Genomic DNA, 21,398 nt, shown 5'->3' with positions numbered 1-21,398 from the left:
GATTGAAATCTTTATTTCGAGCCTAAAAAAAGAAAAACAATTACACAAAACATCAGAAAAGAATACAAATAAACAGTCATTAAACAAATCAAAGGGAAATAAATCTTCATGCCCGAAAAGGAGTAGGAGGAAGTAAAAAACTTATGAGGTCCTACCCCTTGTTTCTTTTTCCATTTTTCTTGAATACAAAATAAAAATAAATATAAATAAATATAACAGCAAGCTTTACTTTCTCAAAAAATATACCTGTTATTACATTATAAAAATATTACAGCACTTCATTGCAATATTATACCTGAGTATTCTAAATATTATTATAATAAATGATATACCAGAGCAAAATAATATACATATACAACATATATATATATATATATTTTTTTTTTTTTTTTTTTTTTTTTTTTTCTTTGTATTTGCTTTTGAACCTGTAGATGGTTGGACATTTCAGCTCTTTACCCAGACTCAGACGATCATAGGATTTACTTTGATTTTATTTGATTTTATTTCTTTTTCACTAGATCACATGATCACATATGAGAATTATATTATATTTACTCTAATATTAAAAAAGAAGAAGATGGAGTACTATTCATGCCTTGTCTGCCTTATTCCCAACCCCTGCTGTTGGATAATTAAAATGACCACAGTGACTTTTGTGCTGTTTACTTGGCCTGAGTTTATCTTAAATGATTCAAAGCCCTGTTGATCACATCTCTCACTCTGCTTCAACTGTGGGTGATCAATATGCAGGGAAGCTCACATGGTGCATAAAGTGGTGACATCTTGAACATTAATCTGGATGGTTTTGAACCTTTCCTCCATAATTATGAAAGAAGAAATACAACTTTCCTAGGAGCAAAAACCTGCTGAGATTAACAAAACTATCAAAAAAGTTTTAGGAATATGCTCCTAAAATGTGTAGTTTACAAAGCAAGAATTTGTTAGCAATTGTACATTTCTGCTGAAAGAATCAAGGAATACTACTATAATAGTACTTTTCCATCAAGCCCTGAGCTCAGCAATAAAAAGAAAAATCCACTTCACTGGATATTGGAATTTGTTTCTTTGTGTTTGTTTTGGCAACATGACAACCCAGTGTTAACTAAACCTAAACCTGAACCTACCTAAACCTACCTAAACCTAAACCTAAACCTGGCTACAAGAGTCCAATTAGCATTACACAAGAAAATTGAGTTTAAGTGTGTATTGTAACTTCTGTGTTTCTTCGAACAGAAAAGAGTTAAGAAATATAAAAGAGAAATATAAATAAAGAAATAATAAAGTATGAATTTTATAATACACAAAGATAATAGTCTATTAAAAAAAAATCAAAAAATCAAAGATAAGACATGACCTGTACAGAGTAGAGTTTTCAATTTGAGTTTAGCGTCAACAGTTCACTAGTGTATTTAGATAGTAGGCCTACTTCCCTGAAATATTCCTTAAGATATACACAGGTTAATTTGAAGGATGGAATTGTATGCAGTTACACGTTTTAACCGCAGGGGGGCAGTAAAGACTGTCTACAAGCCAGTCTACAGACAGTGATTTGAAAGGGGGACACATTTATATTCAAAGAAAGCCTACACTGTAGATTAATCAGAACAGTCGGGAAAATATACACCTAGTTTAATTTAGCTTCACCTGCTAGGATATTCCATAGGTAAGCAGTACATTTTAATTGTATTTGTGTGTGTTTTATTCATTAATAATGCAGAGAAACCTAAAAGTTGACACTCCATAAACAAGATGAATCTAAATAGCTTTAACATCAAAGATTCAACAACACACAACCTATTCATAATGTAAATGTTTTTTTAAAACTTTATTAGCAAATCTTGCTATACGAAAACCAACAAGGAAACAACAATGGAACAGCACATACAATGATGGAGTAAATTGTAAAAATTATAAAAATATGAATAAGAAGTCCTAACATAGATAATGAAGGTAACAGTAATAATAATAATAATAATAATAATAATAATAATAATAATAATAATAATAATAATAATAATAATAATAATAATAATAATAATAATAATAATAATAATAAAAAAAGATGAATAAGTAAATAAATAGAGAATAAAATAAATACATAAATAAATAAAACAGGAGAATAAAACAGGTATGAGGAATAGAATCAGATGCATAGAAAATAATAAGGAAAGGTCAAGACAGTTATAAAAAAAAAGGTTAGTCAGAGGATACAGGGAAAAACTTGATTAAACATATATAGATTTTTTTGTTGTTTATCAAATAAAAAGATTTAATGAGAGAATGTAGAAAATTCATAATGTAAATGTTGGCTTCATTCCTCACCTCACCTGACACTGACGGAGACGCAGGTAAAGGCAAATCGAGTGACGTAAAAAAACGTCCTGTTTTGATTTTCAAAATAAAGGTATAAAGCTTTATACGGATTTTCATTGTATTGACGGCATCGATTGTTCCCTCCACGACTTTTTTACTTTGAAGGGTTGTGAGAAAGTAGTTTAACATCATCAAACAACATCCTCCTGCATTTGGCAGTCAGCTACCACTGAAGCCCAATTAACTTCGAGTCCATGTGATTGTAAAGTCGATATTTGTCTTTGGCCGGAAGAAACGTTTTTACAACAAGACAACTAATTGCCAGTCAAACCGTTTTTCTAAATCCGCTGACTGAGGTAAGTTCCGCTTGCAAGAAGAGAAGTTAGTGTAGACTGTTCCTGCATAATGACGGTGTTGTTAGTCCAGATAGATGCTGCAACAGTGTTATTTATGATAGTCATGGCGGAACACATGACCTTGTGCAGGTTGTAGCTCTTAGCTCGTTTCAGCCCACTTTACTGACAAGGTGTAATGAAAACAGAGCAGGTAAGCTTGTTATTTGAGGATCAGAGGTGTCAAAAGTATTCACATTCATTACTCAGGTAGAAGTATAGATACTAGAGTTTAAAAATACTCCTGTAGAAGTTGAAGTATCAACTCAAGTTTTTTACTCAAGTAAAAGTATAAAAGTACTGGTTTCAAAACTACTTAAAGTATAAAAGTAAAAGTAATGTAAGGGGGACGAAGCCATTAAGGACATAAGCCATTGAAAATGAATGCATCTTAGTATAATGTAAATATATTAAAGAACCATATATGTGTACTATTGAGCATTAACATGTGTTTCAGAGAGCAGGAGATATGATGACTAGTTGCCTATAAGTATTGTACTGGTGCAAAAAGTCAAACTTCAGAGGCATGTTATCCTTTATCCTAATGTTTATTGGAATTAACATCCAAGTTTAGTTGCAGGAATCTGAGGGAACGGATGTAAGAACAAAACTGGACAAGAACATCTGAAACAACCACAACCAAATTCACTCTATCCGGATGGAGCAATTTAACTGGATAGTTTTTTTTAAAGGCCGAAATGAAATAGAGTAACAAGGCTGTTTTTAAAATGTAAGGAGTAAAAAGTACAGATAATTGCGTGAAAATGTAAGGAGTAAAAGTAAAAAGTCGTCTGAAAAATAATTACTCCAGTGAAGTATAGGTAACCAAAATTTCTACTTAAGTAAGGTAACGAGGTATTTGTACTTCTTTACTTGAAAACCTCTGTTGAGGATACTAAAGACTTTTTCACGTCTGATTGTTTCTCTGCGGAGCTTGGAGGTGAAGTTTTAATGTGTGCCATATTTCTGTACCCATGTTCCCCTTCCCTGATAACTTACAACACAGTTTCAGTTTCACTAAATTGTGGTCTTTTTTCCCCCCCAGAGGGAATGGAACAAGCTAAACAAGATGCATTTGATAATGCCAGACTTCAAGTGATCAAAGATGGCTATGAGAGGGCTTTTGAGTGCATCACCAAAGGACTCTCGGTAGATGAAGCTGGAGACAAGAAACAGGCCCTGGAGCTGTACAAGCGGGGCCGGCAGCATCTCCTCAGGGCCATCAGCGTGCCTTCACATGGGGACGAGTGTACCGGCAACTCCTGGGAATCAGCCAGACAGATGCAGCAGAAGATGCAGGAGACCCTTAACAACATCACCACTCGCCTGGCCATACTAGAGACCAGCCCTGACCTTGGATCTGCACCCACGCAGAGTTCGGGCAGCCCCGGTGCTGTACGCATGTCTGCAGAAGCTCTCTACCCAAAGCTCCCTACCAAAGAGAAGCCAGAGAGGCCACCTCAACCAAACCTGCGTACTACTGCTCACGGCCAGCCGGCTGGAGCTGTTGGAGGCATGGCCGCAACGCGACAACCTGCGTTTCCAGCCGAACAACCTCCAGTTTACTCTCCTCAGGCGGCCGATGGCCACTTGTCGATTTCTTATGGAACAGATTCAGGGGAGATGTCATTGGTTGGGGATGAATTCTACAGTCGTACATCTACCGGTAACTCCACGCCATCCTCCCAGAGTGTGGATGAAGAGGCAGAGGAGCTGGTGTATATTCCTCGTGGGGTTCAGATATTCTTTGTTACACCAGAGGGGCAAGTGAGTGCCCCATCATACCCAGGCTATCTGCGCCTAGTGAAGTTTACCAGTGATCAGTCTGAAAGGATGCCCAGTCGACCACCAGCATTTCTGCAGGTAGGACAGGATTATTATCAACTAAATATACTCGTATAAAGTTTGGATGATAAGGATGATAAATTGCCTTCATGCCTTCCTGCCTTCCTGATGCAATAAGTGAAGTGAAATGTCATCATTGCAGTGTCACCAGCTGTTTTTAGTTTATCATGTGCCCTTTAACCTGATTTTGTAAGATGTTTGCTCAGCTTATGAGGATCTCTTCTGACTGTGGGCTGAGATAGGGTTGTTAATGATCAATATCCCTCAGTCTGTGGACACAATCATGGCTGTTTACCTCCTGACTTAATCCCAGTTACTATGATGTAATCCTGCAGAGAATTCCGGGTCAGGATTAGATGCGCTCAAAGTTGAAGACAGTGGTTCATAAGTTGTTGTTTTTTTATTATTATTATTATTATTATTATTTTTAATCTAATAATATCTTTATTTGAAAAGATTAATAAAAGCATGCTGTTTTTTTTTAAGGTTTAATTTGTTGTGTTAATTCATTGCTAAAAGTTACCCTGAGATAAATCGGACATTAGAAGGATTGTGGGTTTGGATGCGACTTTAAACACAGGCAGGTTAGATAGGGACCAAAAAAAAAACCAAATCAACCACTGTGTAGTTCAAGTCTTTGAACTGCTAGGTAGGTTTGTGAATGTAAACAGAACCAGCCGCAAGATAAACTACTTGAATTTGTGGAAATGAATCTTAAGATAGTGTAGACAGTCAAAATAAATGCCTTATTACATTTCTTCAACATGGGATATATTCTGCTGTCCGATCTGATGCTGGTGAGTCATGAGACTGAAATTTGACTCTTAAGTGGGGTATTTCCCAGGTGTCATTGCCGGTGGGTGACATCAGCGATTCACGAGTGCAAGTAATTGCATAAACCCTGCTTACAGTGACATGGCCTGTAATCCTGTTAGACATGCAGCAGTCAGAGGACGAGCACGGGGCTCCGGTTCGTCTCGGGGATGACGTTTCATTTATTCTCTCCTCACAATCAATGGTGTCAAACTCAGAATGTCCAGTTTACTTTGAAAACCCACAGTTTAGAAAGATGTGCTTGTTAACCTACACTAATATACATGGAAGTTCATTCATCATTCAGTATTGGTTTATATTAAGGTATACTGTTTAGAAATAAACAAGAAATTTAAGTCTAATGCCTTTCATTCCTGCTTGTGTGGCATGTTGGCCCTTTTATATTTCTGCTGTTTCCTCAACTGTCTTTTACTTCCCGGCAGGTGTGTGACTGGATCTACCCCCTCATGGCTACAGACTCTCCAGTGTTGCTGTGTAACACAGGGGTTTATATGTTTCCGGACATGATGGCACCAGCTGCAGGATATTATGTGGGGGTAGTGTTGTCCGCCGAGCTTTCTCCTGCAGACAGACAGCTTTTTCAGGACCTGTTGTCCCAGATGACCGACCTCCGGGTCCAGGTTGGTGTTTCCGTGCATGGTGACTGTAACAACACAAGTCTTCACAATTTTTGGGAAGGCCTATGTGTTTATCTTTGAATAAATGATAATGGTGGTCATATGTAACTTCATGGCATATATTTTAACTTACGGTGCGTCCGAAATCCCGTACTAATAAGTATATACTAAAAAGTATACTTAAATTCGGCACACGTTTGAGTAAATATCAGTAGTGTGCATTAATTCGGACGTACTATTAAGAGCGCACACGTCACTTCCTGCCGTAGGGAGGAAGTGATGTGTCACAGCAGCAGTAGCAGCTCCGCTCCGCTATTTCCCATTTATTCTGGCCGAATTAAGATTACATTATATAATATTATTATATACGAATATTATAATATGTTATGTAATAATATTATTATACTTAATATTATACTTATGACATATACATATGACTTAGCAACCAAACACCGCTGCATTGCATTGTGGCAATTTTCTGGTCGGCTAGTGTCCATCAATCCACACTCAAAAAATTCTCCGGAATGAGTATGGATAGAGCTAGGGCTGGGCGATATGGACCAAAAGTCATATCTCGATATTTTCTAGCTGAATGGCGATACTCGATATATATCTCGATATTTTTTTCTGTGCCTTAATTGGGGTTTCCCCCAAAGCATTATAGCATAGAATATCTGTTAGCTTCTTTTTTTTTCTGAGGCAAACCCTTAATAAATAATAATAAAATAAATTAAAAAAAAAAAGTCAGTTTTAATACAAAGCCTTGTGTCAAATGTCACACAGGTTCCTTTATTAACAGAGGTCTGCACAATATCAAAATGTATAAAACAAATGAAATAAAAATAAACTGCCTGCATATATAGAATAAAAATGCTTCTTGAATAAAATAAAACAAATATCCCTTTCCTGCATAACAATTAAATTAAAATACACTGTGCAATTAATACAATGTAGACAGTAACAGGCAGACTTTTCCACTGAGGTTGACAGTTGTGCAAATAACAAAACATTTGTGCAAATCTCAAATAAAACATTCAAGTCAATTTGTCACAAAATAAGCTATATCAAAATCATAAAAAAAATGTAAAGAAAAAATTTTTTTTTTTTTTTTTTTTTTTTTTTTTTTTAAATCGATATAAACGATATTGTCTCGTACCATATCGCGTTTGAAAATATATCGATATATATTAAAATCTCGATATATCGCCCAGCCCTAGATAGAGCTACTATTGAGTACGTTCTAATGTTTCGGACGCACTAAAAAAATCTCGCACACTCATTTTGCATACTCGGACGCAGCCTTAGTTCTTTTGTTCAAAGTCAAAGTTAGTGACTTTTGGCAAACATTGATTCTTGGGCCACTGCAAGAGGTGGAAGGTTATTCAAGGAAAATTAGATAGGGTAGTTGGATAATTCTGCAACAGAACAGGTATTTAAAAAAATATTTCACCTTTTAAAATTCTGTATTATCGATTTTAATAAATATCCCTTATATCTTTTTTTTCTCATTCTTGTTATCTTAATATTTTATTGCTCTCTATTCTGTTCAAAAGCTGCCTATGGACAAGTGTTGCGAATTAGCACTTGTGCTAAAACACTTAAACAATGCATCTGGTTTGTCCAATGTGATTGCTATGTCCATATCAAATAAACATAAATTAAATTAAAATCTGATTTTCGGCTGCTAATGGTTGAATTGTCCTCAGAGGTATTTGTCAGTGGCCATCTTCAAATTAATTATCACAAAAAACACATTGCATAGCAATATCAAAATCTGTACTTCCAGTAGGAAGTTAGATATATACTCTATCATGTTCGAAATGAAGACTTTATGAATTTGAATAGTTGCTGCATGCACAACATAGGCTGAAAATTGAAGAGGATTACCTTTTTTTTTTTTCTTCTTCTTCTCAGCCTGGCATGAAAAGCCTGCTGCTATTTATTTCTGATCTGGCGCCATTCCCCAGGTTACCCCTGCCTCAGCATGGAGGGGATTTGAGACTGGCAGGTGATGAGAATTAATTAGTTATAATGCTCTTATCAGCAGCACTTGGAACAACCTCAGAAGCTCGGCTGAAAGACGAGTGTCGGTTCAGCCTCGATGGAGGAAGAGCTGCTGGTTTAAGAGGAAGAGGTGCTGGTTTATAATGATGCCACACTTGGTTATTTTTGACAATGCAGCAAGGCTAAGTACAGTATTTCCTCTGGAGGTGGTTTCCTCTCTGCTAGTAAGCACTTTTGTATTGTTTTCATTCTGGGGACAAGTCAAAGATGTGGGGTTTTCTGAATGCACTGATTTTTTTGAAATGGCAGTTGTTTTGTGGCAAACAGAGGAAGCATTGTAATGGGAAGCACATAATGAGAGGGACTATTGTGTGCTTTTTGAGGCTGTTTGGAGACGAGAACCTAAACTGTGACGCATACAGCTTCCAATATTTTCTATCATTTTATTGTGTCCAATGTGCTTGTTCGATCAGGCTCCAAATGAAGAGGCAGACAACATTAATCTCAGTCAGAAGGTGTCTATTGTTTCACCTGAGGCGACGGCACTAGCAGCGAAGGAGGAGGAGGACGAGGATGAGGAGAAGACTCTGCCTGAATGGAGTGAAAAGGTTGCAAGTGGGATATTGACGGGTGAGGACACATTGTTTTTTTAAAGCTGAGCCGCGTTGCTTGTGGACACGGGTCACAAATCCAGACTGACTAACCGTGTGTGACCCCGTCAGGTGCGTCCTGGTTAAGCTGGGGTCTGGTGAAAGGTGCCGAGTACACGGGCAAGGCTATTCACGTAGGGGCATCTAAACTCAGAGAGCACATCACTCCGGAGGACAGCCCGGCCCAAGTCAGCCCCACGGTCACCAAAAGCCTCCACGTAGCCAAGCAAGCCACCGGAGGAGCTGTCAAAGTCAGCCAGTTTCTAGGTGACTTAGGCATCTTCCGTCAGCAGGTTTTTACTGACCTTGTGCGATTACTGTATTTGGCAGCGGACCTCTAATTGAGTGGTGTTGTGTCCGTGCAGTGGACGGGGTGTGCACAGTCGCCGGCTGCGTGGGTCGAGAGCTGGCTCCTCATGTGAAAAAACACGGAGGCAAACTCATCCCAGAGTCCATGAAGAAAGACAAGGATGGACGTTCTAACATAGATGGAGCCATGGTGGTCGCCGCCAGTGGAGTACAAGGTAGAGAAAAACTAACATTTGCAGTCCATATTTGTGTTAAAATCTGACGTGTTCGATCCAAGTTCTGCAGCTGTTTGCATCAACGCAGCTCAGTTTACACTTAAGTTATTGATGACAAAACATTACTCAACCATAACTGTCAGGTTTTAGATTTTTGCTTCATTGTCAGAAAACATTGGTTTTCCTTTTGCTGCTGTCATGTGAAGGGCATGTCAGTTGCTCATGGATGCATTCATGCATCAGCTTGTTTTTTTTTGATAACCACTTCATCCTGTTCAGAGTGGTGCTGGTACTGGAGCCTGTCCCAGCAGTCACTGGGAGAGAGGAGCCAGAGGTCACCAGCCTATTTCCGGGGCATGGAGACATGTAGGACACTCAATTAAAAACAGTGGGGGGTGTTTCAGTGAATGAATTTCAATTGTACATGAGCAAGTTGGATTTTATTATCAAAAACTCAAATATCACGACTGAAGAATGTGGTCGTAGCTGCTTATTTGCAGCTACTCTGCATTCGTAAGATAAATCCATGTGCCGGTACATTAAAGTTAAATTGCAAATGAGTCTGCAGTGAAAGAGAATGTTTGCAGACCTTTATGAGCTGTTGCACTTGGCTGCGTGACAGGAAACGTGGTCCAGTAAGAGCGCTGTGTGTGAAAATAGTACAAAGGAAGGGGAGATGACTTCAACAATATAAATCAAAAACAGTGTAGCAGCTGGTTGTTTCCCCGGCAGCTGTCTGCAGAGGAACAGAGGGAGGTTGTCAACAGGAAGTGTACAGGTCGACCAAGGAAGATGTCAGATTATTGTGACGGACAACTCATGGCAATGTGCCTTCAAAATTGTTATAAAAAAATAATGTGGTTTAGTCTATAGTGAACGGGCCTCACCCATGAAAAGTGAGCAGTGACAGTTTGTACGTAAAACCGCTCACTGAGAGAAATGTACACATTCTGGCATTCATGAAGAAGTTTTTAAATGTGTAGGTATGACCAGAATCTGCTCCTGATTCGGAACATGATACGAGTTTGTGTAATTAAAGAGTGCACATGAATACTGCTGGTCTTCCCCAGAATTTAAACCACGAATGCCTTCTCTGGTCTCTCTTTTTCACAACATTCAGATGCCTTTGAAATCCATTTTTTAAATGTGATACTAAATTGAAAACCAGATCTGTTTGTTGAAACATGTGTTAAATCAATACATCTCCTGGCTGCCACGATGCATGGTTAAGTGTGTAAGAAGTAAAAGCTGACCGTCTGAGTTTGCTGTTCATTTCCATCAAATCAATTTAAATCAAACTTTATTTAAATAGCACTTTTCATACAATAGTAACGCAAAGTGCTTTACATAATAAAATCAACATTTAACATCGAGGTGTGTCGCTGTCTCCATCAGGTGCAAATCCTGATAAACTCGCCTCTGCAAATACAGAGGCAATGCGGTTCTCTTGTGTTTTAGGACGTGGCTTTCCAGATTCAGTTAGGATTTGTCAATGTAGAAAAGTGTTTTTGTTTGTTTGCATGCAACGTCAGAAGATGCAGCATTAACTGCATTAGTCAGGACACATAAAGGGTTTTGATTTCACAATAAATGCAGAGATCTACATTAAGATTTTTGATAGTCCTCTCAATCCATCCGTTAAAAGTCAATTTAGGGATTTTTTATGGGGAATTCCATTAATGACAAAAGTTTCACATATAAAACAGGAGAATGAATATTCTTCAAAAGTGGTGATATTCTTTTTTTTTTTTTTTTATTGCAGGGATTGATTGTTAATGGTGACAAATCTTTTCAGAAACTCTCAGCTTTCAGGAAACTGTCTTTCAACCACTGCTTATACTATAAAGCACATTCCCGAAATTCACTTTAGGTCTCATTTATGTAAAATTTGGTGATGTTACTTTTCAAATTTTGGAGATATTTTCACTTACTTGGATGATAAGTGAGAAGGGATGAAAAATTGTAAGTTTTTCTTAAAATATCTGGGAATGTTGTATTTGTCCAGGATTTGCAACCATGTGGACCGGTTTGGAAGTCGCAGCCAAGGACATCGCTACAAATGTTGCAGAAGAGACGGTCACCACCGTAAAACATAAGTAAGTTCATTTTCTCTCATGAGTTTAAGTGCTTGTCCTCGCCACTGTCACAGCTTTCTAAATTGTCTTTTGATGCGTCTGCGTGTGTTGCAAATGACCACTTTCACAAACAAAACTAAACATGCATTCATTTGCTTTGCAGATTTAGGGGTCTACAAAACGATACACCTAACGAGAAGTAGTTCTTTTTGTTCCTAATAATGTGCAGCTCTTTAACCCATCACTCTGCTAATCACAGACCTGACGTATGCCTCCAATGATTTTGTGTAAACGACTCTCAAGTCCTCCGCTGCATTCGTTCACCTCCCTTCCTATGTGCTAATTCACATCCTTATCCCGCTTTCATTGATTTCTGAGCATATTTTTAAGGAAAATCTCAAAATTGCTTATGACCCAATCCTGCATGACTTTAAGATCTTGTCATACTCTGTGAATTGGTGATGTCTTTTATTCTCAGTCGCGTATAGAGTAAAGGAATATAATAAAGTTGATAGGGTTGTAAGTTCAGAATACATCTCATGATGTAAAATATATATTTTTTAAGATTCCTTCTTTTTATTTTATCAATTGGCAGAACTCTGTGGTTAACATTGAGTATTTAAATCCTCGTGAAGACAGGCTTCTTTTTGCCAATCTTGCTGGCTTTTCAACTATTAATTAGGTTCTATGATTAGATTCTAATTTAAATTTCTGTAGTAGACATCAAATTCAGGTTACGGCGGTCAGGCGTGTCTTTATTCCAAAAGACGTCATTGCATGTGTGTAATCCTGTCATGGACATTCTGCATGCAGCCCTTGCACTGCATATTAATGAGTTCTCCGACCCCTTGCTCTCGACCTCTCACTAATCTGATAAAGGTATGGGGCAGCTGCAGGACAAGCCACGGACAGCGCTGTAAACTCTGCCCTCAATGTCGGTATCACTGCCTTCAATATTGACAACCTGGGGATCAAAGCGGTGGTGAAGCGGACTGGCAAACAAACAGCTCAGGCCATTTTGGAAGATTACAAGCTCCAGGAAAAACCACAGAGTGGGAAGCAAGTGGAGAAGTTGGAGAAATAACCTGTGATATCCTGCCTCATGATTTCAGCAATGCCTTAAAAGTTTATATTGACTAATCAAAGAAATCTATATTTAATATTCATTATTTGTAAAAAGCTGTATATTTATGATATAACTCCTGTGATATGCATATCTTATAGTTTGATACAGTGTGAGCACTTTAATTTTTTATTTAATTTTAAAGTAGATTGATCTTAATGCAGACAAACAATAATATAAATCTAATAAAAACATTGTGTTGAGTATATTGATACACTCCATAACATGTTTGTATTTTCATGTAACTTTATAGTAACAGTTCTTCTCTGCTTTTTATAGTAAAATATGAGATTGGTTATTGGGGACACTTATAACACGTGTTTTATTCCAAAGGATGGTTTGAAGAAATGACACAAACTGTCATTGTTTTCATTTATGCTTGACTTGTTTCTGATAAAATATTGTCGGGTGAAATGTTTTTTTGCTGTAAAATCACTGTTGACCGTGCCTGCAACTACCAGGAAGAAAAGAAAAGTTGTACCATGTCTGTCTGTCTTCATTACAGAGGTAATAAAATATTAATTACTCTCCACTTTAACTCTGAGTTTTAACTTTTTGAATATTATAAGTATTAAATATATCCATGTTTGATCCAATTTAGCCTCCTTTTTTCACTCTGTACATTTTTTCTTTTTGAAGTCCCATAATAATTGTAATATTCATAATAATAATAATAATCATTGTTCCCTTTCTTCTTTAAAAAATGTTTTAAATGCACAATGATCTTTTGTTATAAAAGAATGAAATTATATGTAAGCAGGTAAACATATGCATTTATATTCTTCAGTAACTTGATGAGCTAAGACGCCACTTTATTGAATTCATCACTGTGGCAGGCTGTCTGAAAGTACCAGTGTTTCCCAGCCGGTTCCTCAGAAACACACAAGTTTACTCAGCCTTGCATGTTTCCCAACCCCATCCCCAAGGAACAGGGTGGGAAATTGGTACCGAGAACTTACCAGACAGCTGCCTTGAATACTGTAAACAAGACTTTGCCCAAAAATGACATTCAGATCAAAAGTAAACTGCATGACTGTAAAGAGTCCAGAAACACCTGCAAGACAAAAATAGCAGATTACAACAACAGATTTGCATAACAGTTACAGTTATGCAAAATCCAAAGTAAACCGCTTGCCACTTGGGTTTATGAACAGTATCGGGAAAGATTAAAAAATGAAAAACAAATGTCCAGTCCTCACAAGCTCTTACGTGACATGACATCTTACATTGTGCCAATATTTCTCTGCACGTCATGATTCATTAGTTTGTATTGCCACCTTTGGTGTCAAAAACTTTGTCCGGGTGTCACGTTAAAATTTTAAATAATGAGGCCTGTAGGATATGAAGAGTAATTTTTCTGTTTTCGTTTTTCTTTGTAATTACTATTTAGCAATGAATGTTATGACCCTGAGACGAACTTCCTGGGATGTCCATTCCTGGGAAGACTGACAGATGTCTTGAACATTTTCCACTTTCAAAAATCTTAGTGCAGGTTGATGGACTCCAAATTAAATTGAAGTAGCATGATGTTTAATAGATTTAGATCAGGACTCACCAAAGCCCACTTCAAAAATGTCCAACGTTATGTTCTTAGCCATTCCCGGGGGTTTTTAGGAGCCAATTTTGGGTCATGTTCCTGTTGGAGGACCCAATGTTTCCCCATATTAGGTACACAAAGCAGAATCTGACTTTTTACACTATAGACACACTGACTGCAAGAATGAAAGAACCTGCTGTGCTAACTGCATGACACACTTGAGTTTAACATGTCACTGATCAAATTATTAGTATTATTGTGTTGAACCACAATTTAAAAGCAATGTTTTCATTAATCACTGTTTATTAAATGGTCATTTTCAAGTTATATGTGTATGCTTGGCATGGTGTTAACATACTTGAAAGCCAATACCTTGATAACCAATATACTTAGTTAAAATAATGCACTTTGTGAGCACCATCTGGCTGCTGCTAATCCTCTTAGCTCCCCTGAAACCACTGAAAGTGTACTTACATTTTCACTCACTTCTGTGGATATTGTCTATATAATAAATAAAGACATGGCGTTTTTTATGTCTGGGGTTGTAGAATTTATCTGATAAAGACCAAATGTAATATTATTAGGGCCCGAGCACTTTCAGTGCGAAGGCCCTATTGTAATTGCAGGAATTCTTCTTCTTCTTCTTCTTCTTCTTCTTATTGTTCTGACAAAAGGAAGGCCTTTTTGCCCCCCTAAACGTGCCCAAAAAGTCACCAAATTTTGCATGCAAGCCAGGTCTGGCGAAAAATTTGATATTTAATGGTTTGCATTAATGGGCGTGGCAAAATGGCTCAACAGCGCCCCCTTGAAAACTTTGTGCCTCAAGCCCCACAATGCGGTTTGTTGTACATGCACGAAAATCGGTACACACCTGTATCATGGCACAACTTAAAGAAAAGTCTCTGGGCGTCATGTCGAGAAACCGAACAGGAAGTCGGCCATTTTGAATTAATCGTGTCATTTTGGCGAAATTTATGCCTTCCTTCGGCAGTTAATACGGCCCGAACCATAACGTGCCCCCAAGTGTGTTATACATCAAAATGTGCGTCTCCATCCTCCGACACCACGCATTACTTTTCTCTTTCAAAAGCGTTACCGTGGCAACGCTAGACGCCAAAAAGTGTGCCCACCCTTCATCTGATTGGTTCAGACAGAAAAAACTTTGCGCCTCAAGCCCCATAATACGGTTTGACGTACATGAACGAAAATCGGTACACACCTGTATCATGTCGCAACTTAAAGAAAAGTCTCTTGGCGCCGTGGCCGAAACCGAACAGGAAGTCGGCCATTTTGAACATTCTGAATTAATCGCGTAATTTTGGAGCAATATATGCCATTCCTTCGAGAATTAATACGGCCCGAACCGTATCGTGAACCCAGATGTGTTATACATCAAAATGTGCGTCTCCATCCTGCGACTACACGCATTACTTTTCTCTTTCAAAAGTGTTACCGTGGCAACGCTAGACGCCAACAAGCGCACCCCCCCTTCATCTGATTGGTCCATATTTGATAGTTCCCCAAAAGGCACCAAATTTGGCACGCAAGCCAGGCCTGGCGATAAATTTAATATTTCATGGTTTGCATTAATGGGCGTGGCAAAATGGCTCAACAGCGCCCCCCGGAAAACTTTGTGCCTCAAGCCCCACAATACGGTTTGATGTACATGCACGAAAATCGCTACACACCTGTATCATTTCACCACTTAAAGAAAAGTCTCTTGAAGCCATGGCCGAAACCGAACAGGAAGTCGGCCATTTTGAAATCTGATTGGTCCATATTTGATAGTTCACCAAAAGTCACCAAATTTGGCATGCAAGACAGACTTGGCGATAAATTTGATATTTCATGGTTTGCATTAATGGGCGTGGCCTAACGGCTCAACAGCGCCCCCTAGAATACTTTTCTCTGCCATAACTTTTGAATGGTTTGACATAGGAAGTTGTGGGTGGTGTTATGGGACTCTGTATGGAGTCCTTGAGCTTCGTTGGCCTTAATTAGCCCCGCCCCTTCTTCTGATTGGTTGTCCCGATTTTCTGCTATAACTTTTGAATGGTTTGACATAGAGAGTCGTGGGTGGTATCATCAGATTCGTTATGGAGTCCTTGAGCTTCGTTGGCCTTAATTAGCCCCGCCCCTTCTTCTGATTGGTTGTCCCGATTTTCTGCTATAACTTTTGAATGGTTTGACATAGAGAGTCGTGGGTGGTATCATCAGATTCGTTATGGAGTCCTTGAGCTTCGTTGGCCTTAATTAGCCCCGCCCCTTGTTCTGATTGGTTGTCCCTTTTTTCTGCTATAACTTTGGAATGGTTTGACATAGGAAGTCGTGGGTGGTGTCATGGGACTCTGTAATGAGTTCTTAAGCTTCGTTGGCCTTAATTAGCCCCACCCCTTCTTCTGATTGGTTGTCCCGATTTTCTGCTATAACTTTTGAATGGTTTGACATAGGAAGTCGTGGGTGGTGTCATTTCTGATATGCTTATGGGGGGCGGTGGCCGTGAGTGCGAGGGCCCGTTCATTGCTGCTTGCAGCTTTAATTTTTTATTACATCCTTTAAAATAAAATAGTGTAATGAATAATTCATGCCGATGATTCATTCACATAAAATGAAAAATTACCAAAATGTTCTGCTGCATGAAATGTTCTTATAAAATATTAAAAACAGATGACCTAAAATCATTATTAAAATGCTATAAAAGTATTAATGCACTGCATGTCAATGCAAAACACTAACTCTGTTTCCCTCAAACAAATTTCAACATTGATGCAGCTCAAGCTCGAAATGTGAGAAAAGGAAATGCATAAAATGGCCAGAAAGATTAAGAACAAAACTAATGTCTGTCTTTCCTCTAACAGCTGGCCTCTTAAAACTATAAATATGATACGTTATGGATGTACATCTCATTTGTTATATTCACTTTCAGGCAAAATAATATCTACAAGACCATCAGGAGGCGGGGGGGTTTGCACTATTATCCAAAAACAAATTGAGCCATAAGAGACTGACTATATCTTCTGTCTGTCGGTCTTGAGACTTGAGACCCTGGCTCAGTTCCTCTTGCAGGTGTCGGGTCACTTGAACACAAGGTTGTGTTCTGATAGGTTGACCTGTTGTTTTGAAACTTCTTCTGCTGTACAGTCAGGCGGATTTATCAGAAGTGGATCCATCTGACTTGGTTCTGCTGATGAAAAGATAACATGTCTCACGCCACGCTTCTGCTCAGAGTCGTCGGCGTGGTCAAAATTCTACCACGGGAAAACAGCAGGACCCACTTGGTCAGAAATGACTTTCCATGACATCTGGTTTGAAAATGGCTCGGGCCCCATCTGTAAAGTGGGGCTGATGGTCGGTGCTGTGAAGGCACATAATAGGAGGTTGGTAAATGCAGGATGTTCATTTATCCAGTTATTTTCCATAAACTGAAACGAAGCATAGAGAAATTGATCCTGGCATATTGGCAGCATTTGTCCCCGGGGAACGGTCGATGTGTCCAACTGTTTTGACCCCGTGCAGACTGAGGTCGGGTTGTCTGCTTGACCAAGCATTTGATCCATTGTCACGACTGTTTATTGTAGATGGCTGCTTTACTTGTTTACTAATTCACTTCCTTCCAGCAACAGTCTAAAAAGATGTCTAGGTTAATACTACAATGTACAGATTAAATAAAACAAAATAACTCCCTTCAGCCTCTTCTGGACGGCTGGATTTAATTTATCAAGGAGTCTTCTTTGGACTGACTGTATTCACGGTATGTGTGTGTATATGTGTGCATATATGTAGGTATTCAAATAAAATCAGTTACAGGAAACTCTTGACCACTGACAAACATAACTAACCTGATTCTGCTCCACATGACAATGAAAGACGTGTCATTCCTGATGCCTGCTCTTCATTTCAGCAGGGTGACAGCACTTCTGGTTAATCTCAAGGCTCACCCGTGATCCTGAGTAGAAACAAATCCTCTCGTTTGTATTGATAAGCACTAGAAGTGCATAACAAGGTTAGATGAGTGAGGATGAAGATGAATCTTCTTTTACCTCACAGGTGACTCCAGAAAAGAAAAAGCAGCAGTGTAGTCCTGTTTTTGGAGATATACAGTATCACATTTGGAAAGAGCTTGTTTTGTGATGCTCAGTTACATCAGGTTTTAGAAGGAGCACATGCCCAGTAGCCCCTACAGACAATATACTGCTCATAGATAAATAAATAGATATAAATCACAAATTAGACAGCTGAAATGATTGAAACATTTGTTAAAAAGGATAAAAATCTACATCAGTGGTCACTGGAAAGAAAAATAATCATCCAACAGTCATAGTTATTGTTGTCTAACTCTTAAACTGACTTGATGAGGATACTAAGATTAAATGTAATATAATTAAAGATTGAGTGTAAATCCCTTAACTGGTTGAGTAATTACTGCATACCCTAAAGGAGGAAAATAAGAAGGTGCACATTAAGAGATGGGGAAAAAGTTTGAAGGTTAAGACTGTCCAAGTTAACTTTCCTCATTGTTTTAGGAGCTTTTTACAGATATGGCCTGATCAGCAAACTCATTTAACCTTCTTGCCTCTGAACACAAAAGACCAAATCCCTTTAACAGGGCAATTGGATAAGAGCCCAACAATAATGTAAGTGTTGGCATCAGGTCGTGCAAATTCAAAACTGCTGATGGCCTTAAAAATTGGAGATGAAAATTTGAAATTTGAAATAAAACTGCAAGTTACCCATCAGGTTATCTGCGTATGGCTGATGGGTACCTGGTAGTTGGCAAGATTCTTTTTTTTCTTCTTTGGTATGGTTTGACTTTCCTGAGCTGACACTGAATCATGCAAAGGGTCTTGTGAGTGTCTGGATTTCCTAACCACATTTATCCTTGTCACACTACCCAGAAGTAGAGCAGGCCGGAGCGAAAAGCCAAGCTTAATGCTTCTGCAAATGAACCCTTATCCCCAGGACCGCTAAATGTCTTTGTTCAAGCTACTACTACTACTATGGTCATTTAGCAAACACTTTTATCCAAAGTGACTTACATCTCAGAACAACACAAGCAAGAAATCCCATAGGAGGGTCCAGCTGTGTAAGTGCTGGTCAGACTGCTGACAGTCCAGTTGGACACAGGTGTTGCAATGCCAGTGCCAGAATTTTTTTTTTATTTTCCGCCCAACTCAACAGCCCCTTTATACAAACATTGACAGTGACATTGGTGATAAATTTGCTTTTGTCATCACAGAAATATTAAACTACCATATTCTAGCTTCAGCCATTCAGAATCCAGCCCCACACTCAAAAAGATTTTTGGTTGTCATTACATGTCTATGTCATGTTTGACTTTACTGGTGAAGTTTGTTTCACAAATGAGATTTGAATCAACTAAGTACACTTACAACTTACGTGGTCTTTTGTGTTCTGCTTCAAACTTTGCTGTTCTGTATTGTTTAAATTGTGTTTTTGTATTTTGATTGTTGTACGGCGACCTTATACGGCCTCGTAAGGTTATGAAAGGCGCCTAACAAATGAAATGTATTATTAGGGCCAGAGCACTTACAGTGCGAAGGCTCTATTGTATCTGTAGGTGTTTTTGTTTTTCTCGTGTTCCTCGTTTTTCTCATTTTTCTTCCGACGAAATGAGGGCCTTTTTGCCCCCCTAAACGTGCCCCCAAAGTCACCAATTTGCATGCAGGCCTGGCAAAAAACGTGATATTTCATGGTTTGCATTAATGGGCGTGGCCTAACGGCTCAACAGCGCCCCCTAGAAAACTTTGTTCCTCACGCCCCACAATACGGTTTGAAGTACATGCACGAAAATCGCTACACACCTGTATCATGTCGCAACTTAAAGAAAAGTCTCTTGGCACCATGGCCAAAACCGCACAGGAAGTCAGCCATTTTCAATTAATCATGTAATTTTGGCGCAATTTATGCCATTCCTTCGGCAGTTAATACGGCCCGAACCGTAACGTCCACCCAGGTGTGTTGTACATCAAAATGTGCGTCTCCATCCTGAGACGATGCACGTTACTTTTCTCAGTCAAAAGCGTTACCGTGGCGACGCTAGACGCCAAAAAGCGTGCCCCCCCTTCATCTGATTGGTCCATATTTGATAGTTCCTACTTTCTGCCATATCTTTTGGATGGTTTGACATATAGAGTCATGGGTGGTGTCATCGGACTTAGTTTTGAGTCCTTGACTTTTATTGGTGAAAATTGCACCCGCGAGGGCCCGTTCATTGCTGCTAACAGCTTTAATTATTATTATTATTATTAGTTCAGAATGGTCTCAGCTCTCAAACATCAGCCCAGATCTGATAGAGCCAGTTAATTACATACATCACCCACACCTGCTGAAGTCAATGGAGGTACATCTCATTTGTAATGTGAGCTTTTGATATTGCTCTAAATTGTACTTTAGTGAGGAATTGCAATTTTCAAATAGAAACTAATTTCTTTTTTTATTATGGTTGCTACGGAGAATTACAGCTTTCATCTATCAGGCTCCGGTTCTACGCGTTTAAATAGGCGCTTTGTTGAAATGGTGAGGTAATTGGCTATTTGTAGTTCGACATGTTAGTCATAATTTAATACGATTAGGAAAAAGGTGATTCTACTCAACATGCATGCAGGCCGACAGCAGAGCGACGATTAAGTGGATTATCTGTGTGCTTTTTCAAACCAGAAACTGGGGAAAGAAACAAATGTAATTCACACACACACACACACACACACACACACACACACACACACACACACACACACACACACACACACACACACACACACACACACACACACACACACACACACACACACACACTGTAACAGATGTATAATCTGAAACTGCAGGATCTGCAGGTAGTCAAAGACAGGTTTCCATATTGAAAATCCCTCTCTCTCTGTGAGTTCTGTCTCTTTCTCTCTTTCTCCATCTCTGTCACTGTGTGATCTCTTCTAACTTGCTAAAATTAAGAACGTTTGGGATTCAGGCATCTTTAGGGGTGATATGTAAAGTTGTCTTTCAAAGTAAGGTCAGTCGCCTTGCCAGAAGGTTCCTGCTTAAAACTTTCGTAAGGACAACTGTATCGGGTATTACTATTGCCTCAACATGATAAAGAGACCTGAGGTCCTCCTGATATTGTCTTCAACATATTGGCCCATTAGTTAGAGATATGGAAAAGGAGATTATCTCAAACAGGATTGATATCTTTTTTTAATACTCTTTTTATTGGTTTTTCAATTTTATGGGTACAAACATTAGAACAGAACAAAACGAGACACAACAAAACGTAGAAAAAAAAATAAAAAAAATTAAAAAAAACCCACCCCAAACCAACAGTAAGCGCTGTGCAGTACGTATGCATAAAATTAATAAGTAAATAAATAGGTAAATTAAGAGACAGGTAAACGAAGAGCACATACATGGGATAAGTGACAGGGGCAGAAACTGAGTTAAGGCTTCTGTAAGGAGTGCAATGATTCCCAGAT

The 21,398-nt window shown here is 38.6% G+C and overlaps 1 protein-coding gene across 2 annotated transcripts; it reads left to right on the top strand.

The window, feature by feature from the left end:
* The first annotated feature begins 2,520 nt into the window (after nucleotides 1-2,520).
* spartb (spartin b) lies at nucleotides 2,521-12,916 on the top strand. Of its 2 annotated transcripts, none has more exons than XM_061719702.1 (8): nucleotides 2,521-2,669; nucleotides 3,751-4,568; nucleotides 5,807-6,004; nucleotides 8,479-8,635; nucleotides 8,728-8,922; nucleotides 9,021-9,179; nucleotides 11,185-11,275; nucleotides 12,134-12,916. In XM_061719702.1, the coding sequence occupies exons 2-8, from the start codon at nucleotides 3,756-3,758 to the stop codon at nucleotides 12,336-12,338; spliced, it is 1,818 nt and encodes a 605-aa protein (XP_061575686.1). In that variant the 5' UTR covers nucleotides 2,521-2,669; nucleotides 3,751-3,755; the 3' UTR covers nucleotides 12,339-12,916. The 2 variants fall into 2 exon arrangements, with proteins under 2 accessions (XP_061575686.1, XP_061575687.1); XM_061719703.1 differs by having other exon boundaries at nucleotides 11,418-12,275.
* The last annotated feature ends 8,482 nt before the right edge of the window (nucleotides 12,917-21,398 follow it).

Source organism: Cololabis saira, chromosome 4, assembly GCF_033807715.1.
Source record: "Cololabis saira isolate AMF1-May2022 chromosome 4, fColSai1.1, whole genome shotgun sequence".
Taxonomy (NCBI): Eukaryota; Metazoa; Chordata; class Actinopteri; order Beloniformes; family Belonidae; genus Cololabis; species Cololabis saira.
Note: the sequence above shows the minus strand (reverse complement) of the source record. Positions and strands in the feature narration are given on the sequence as shown.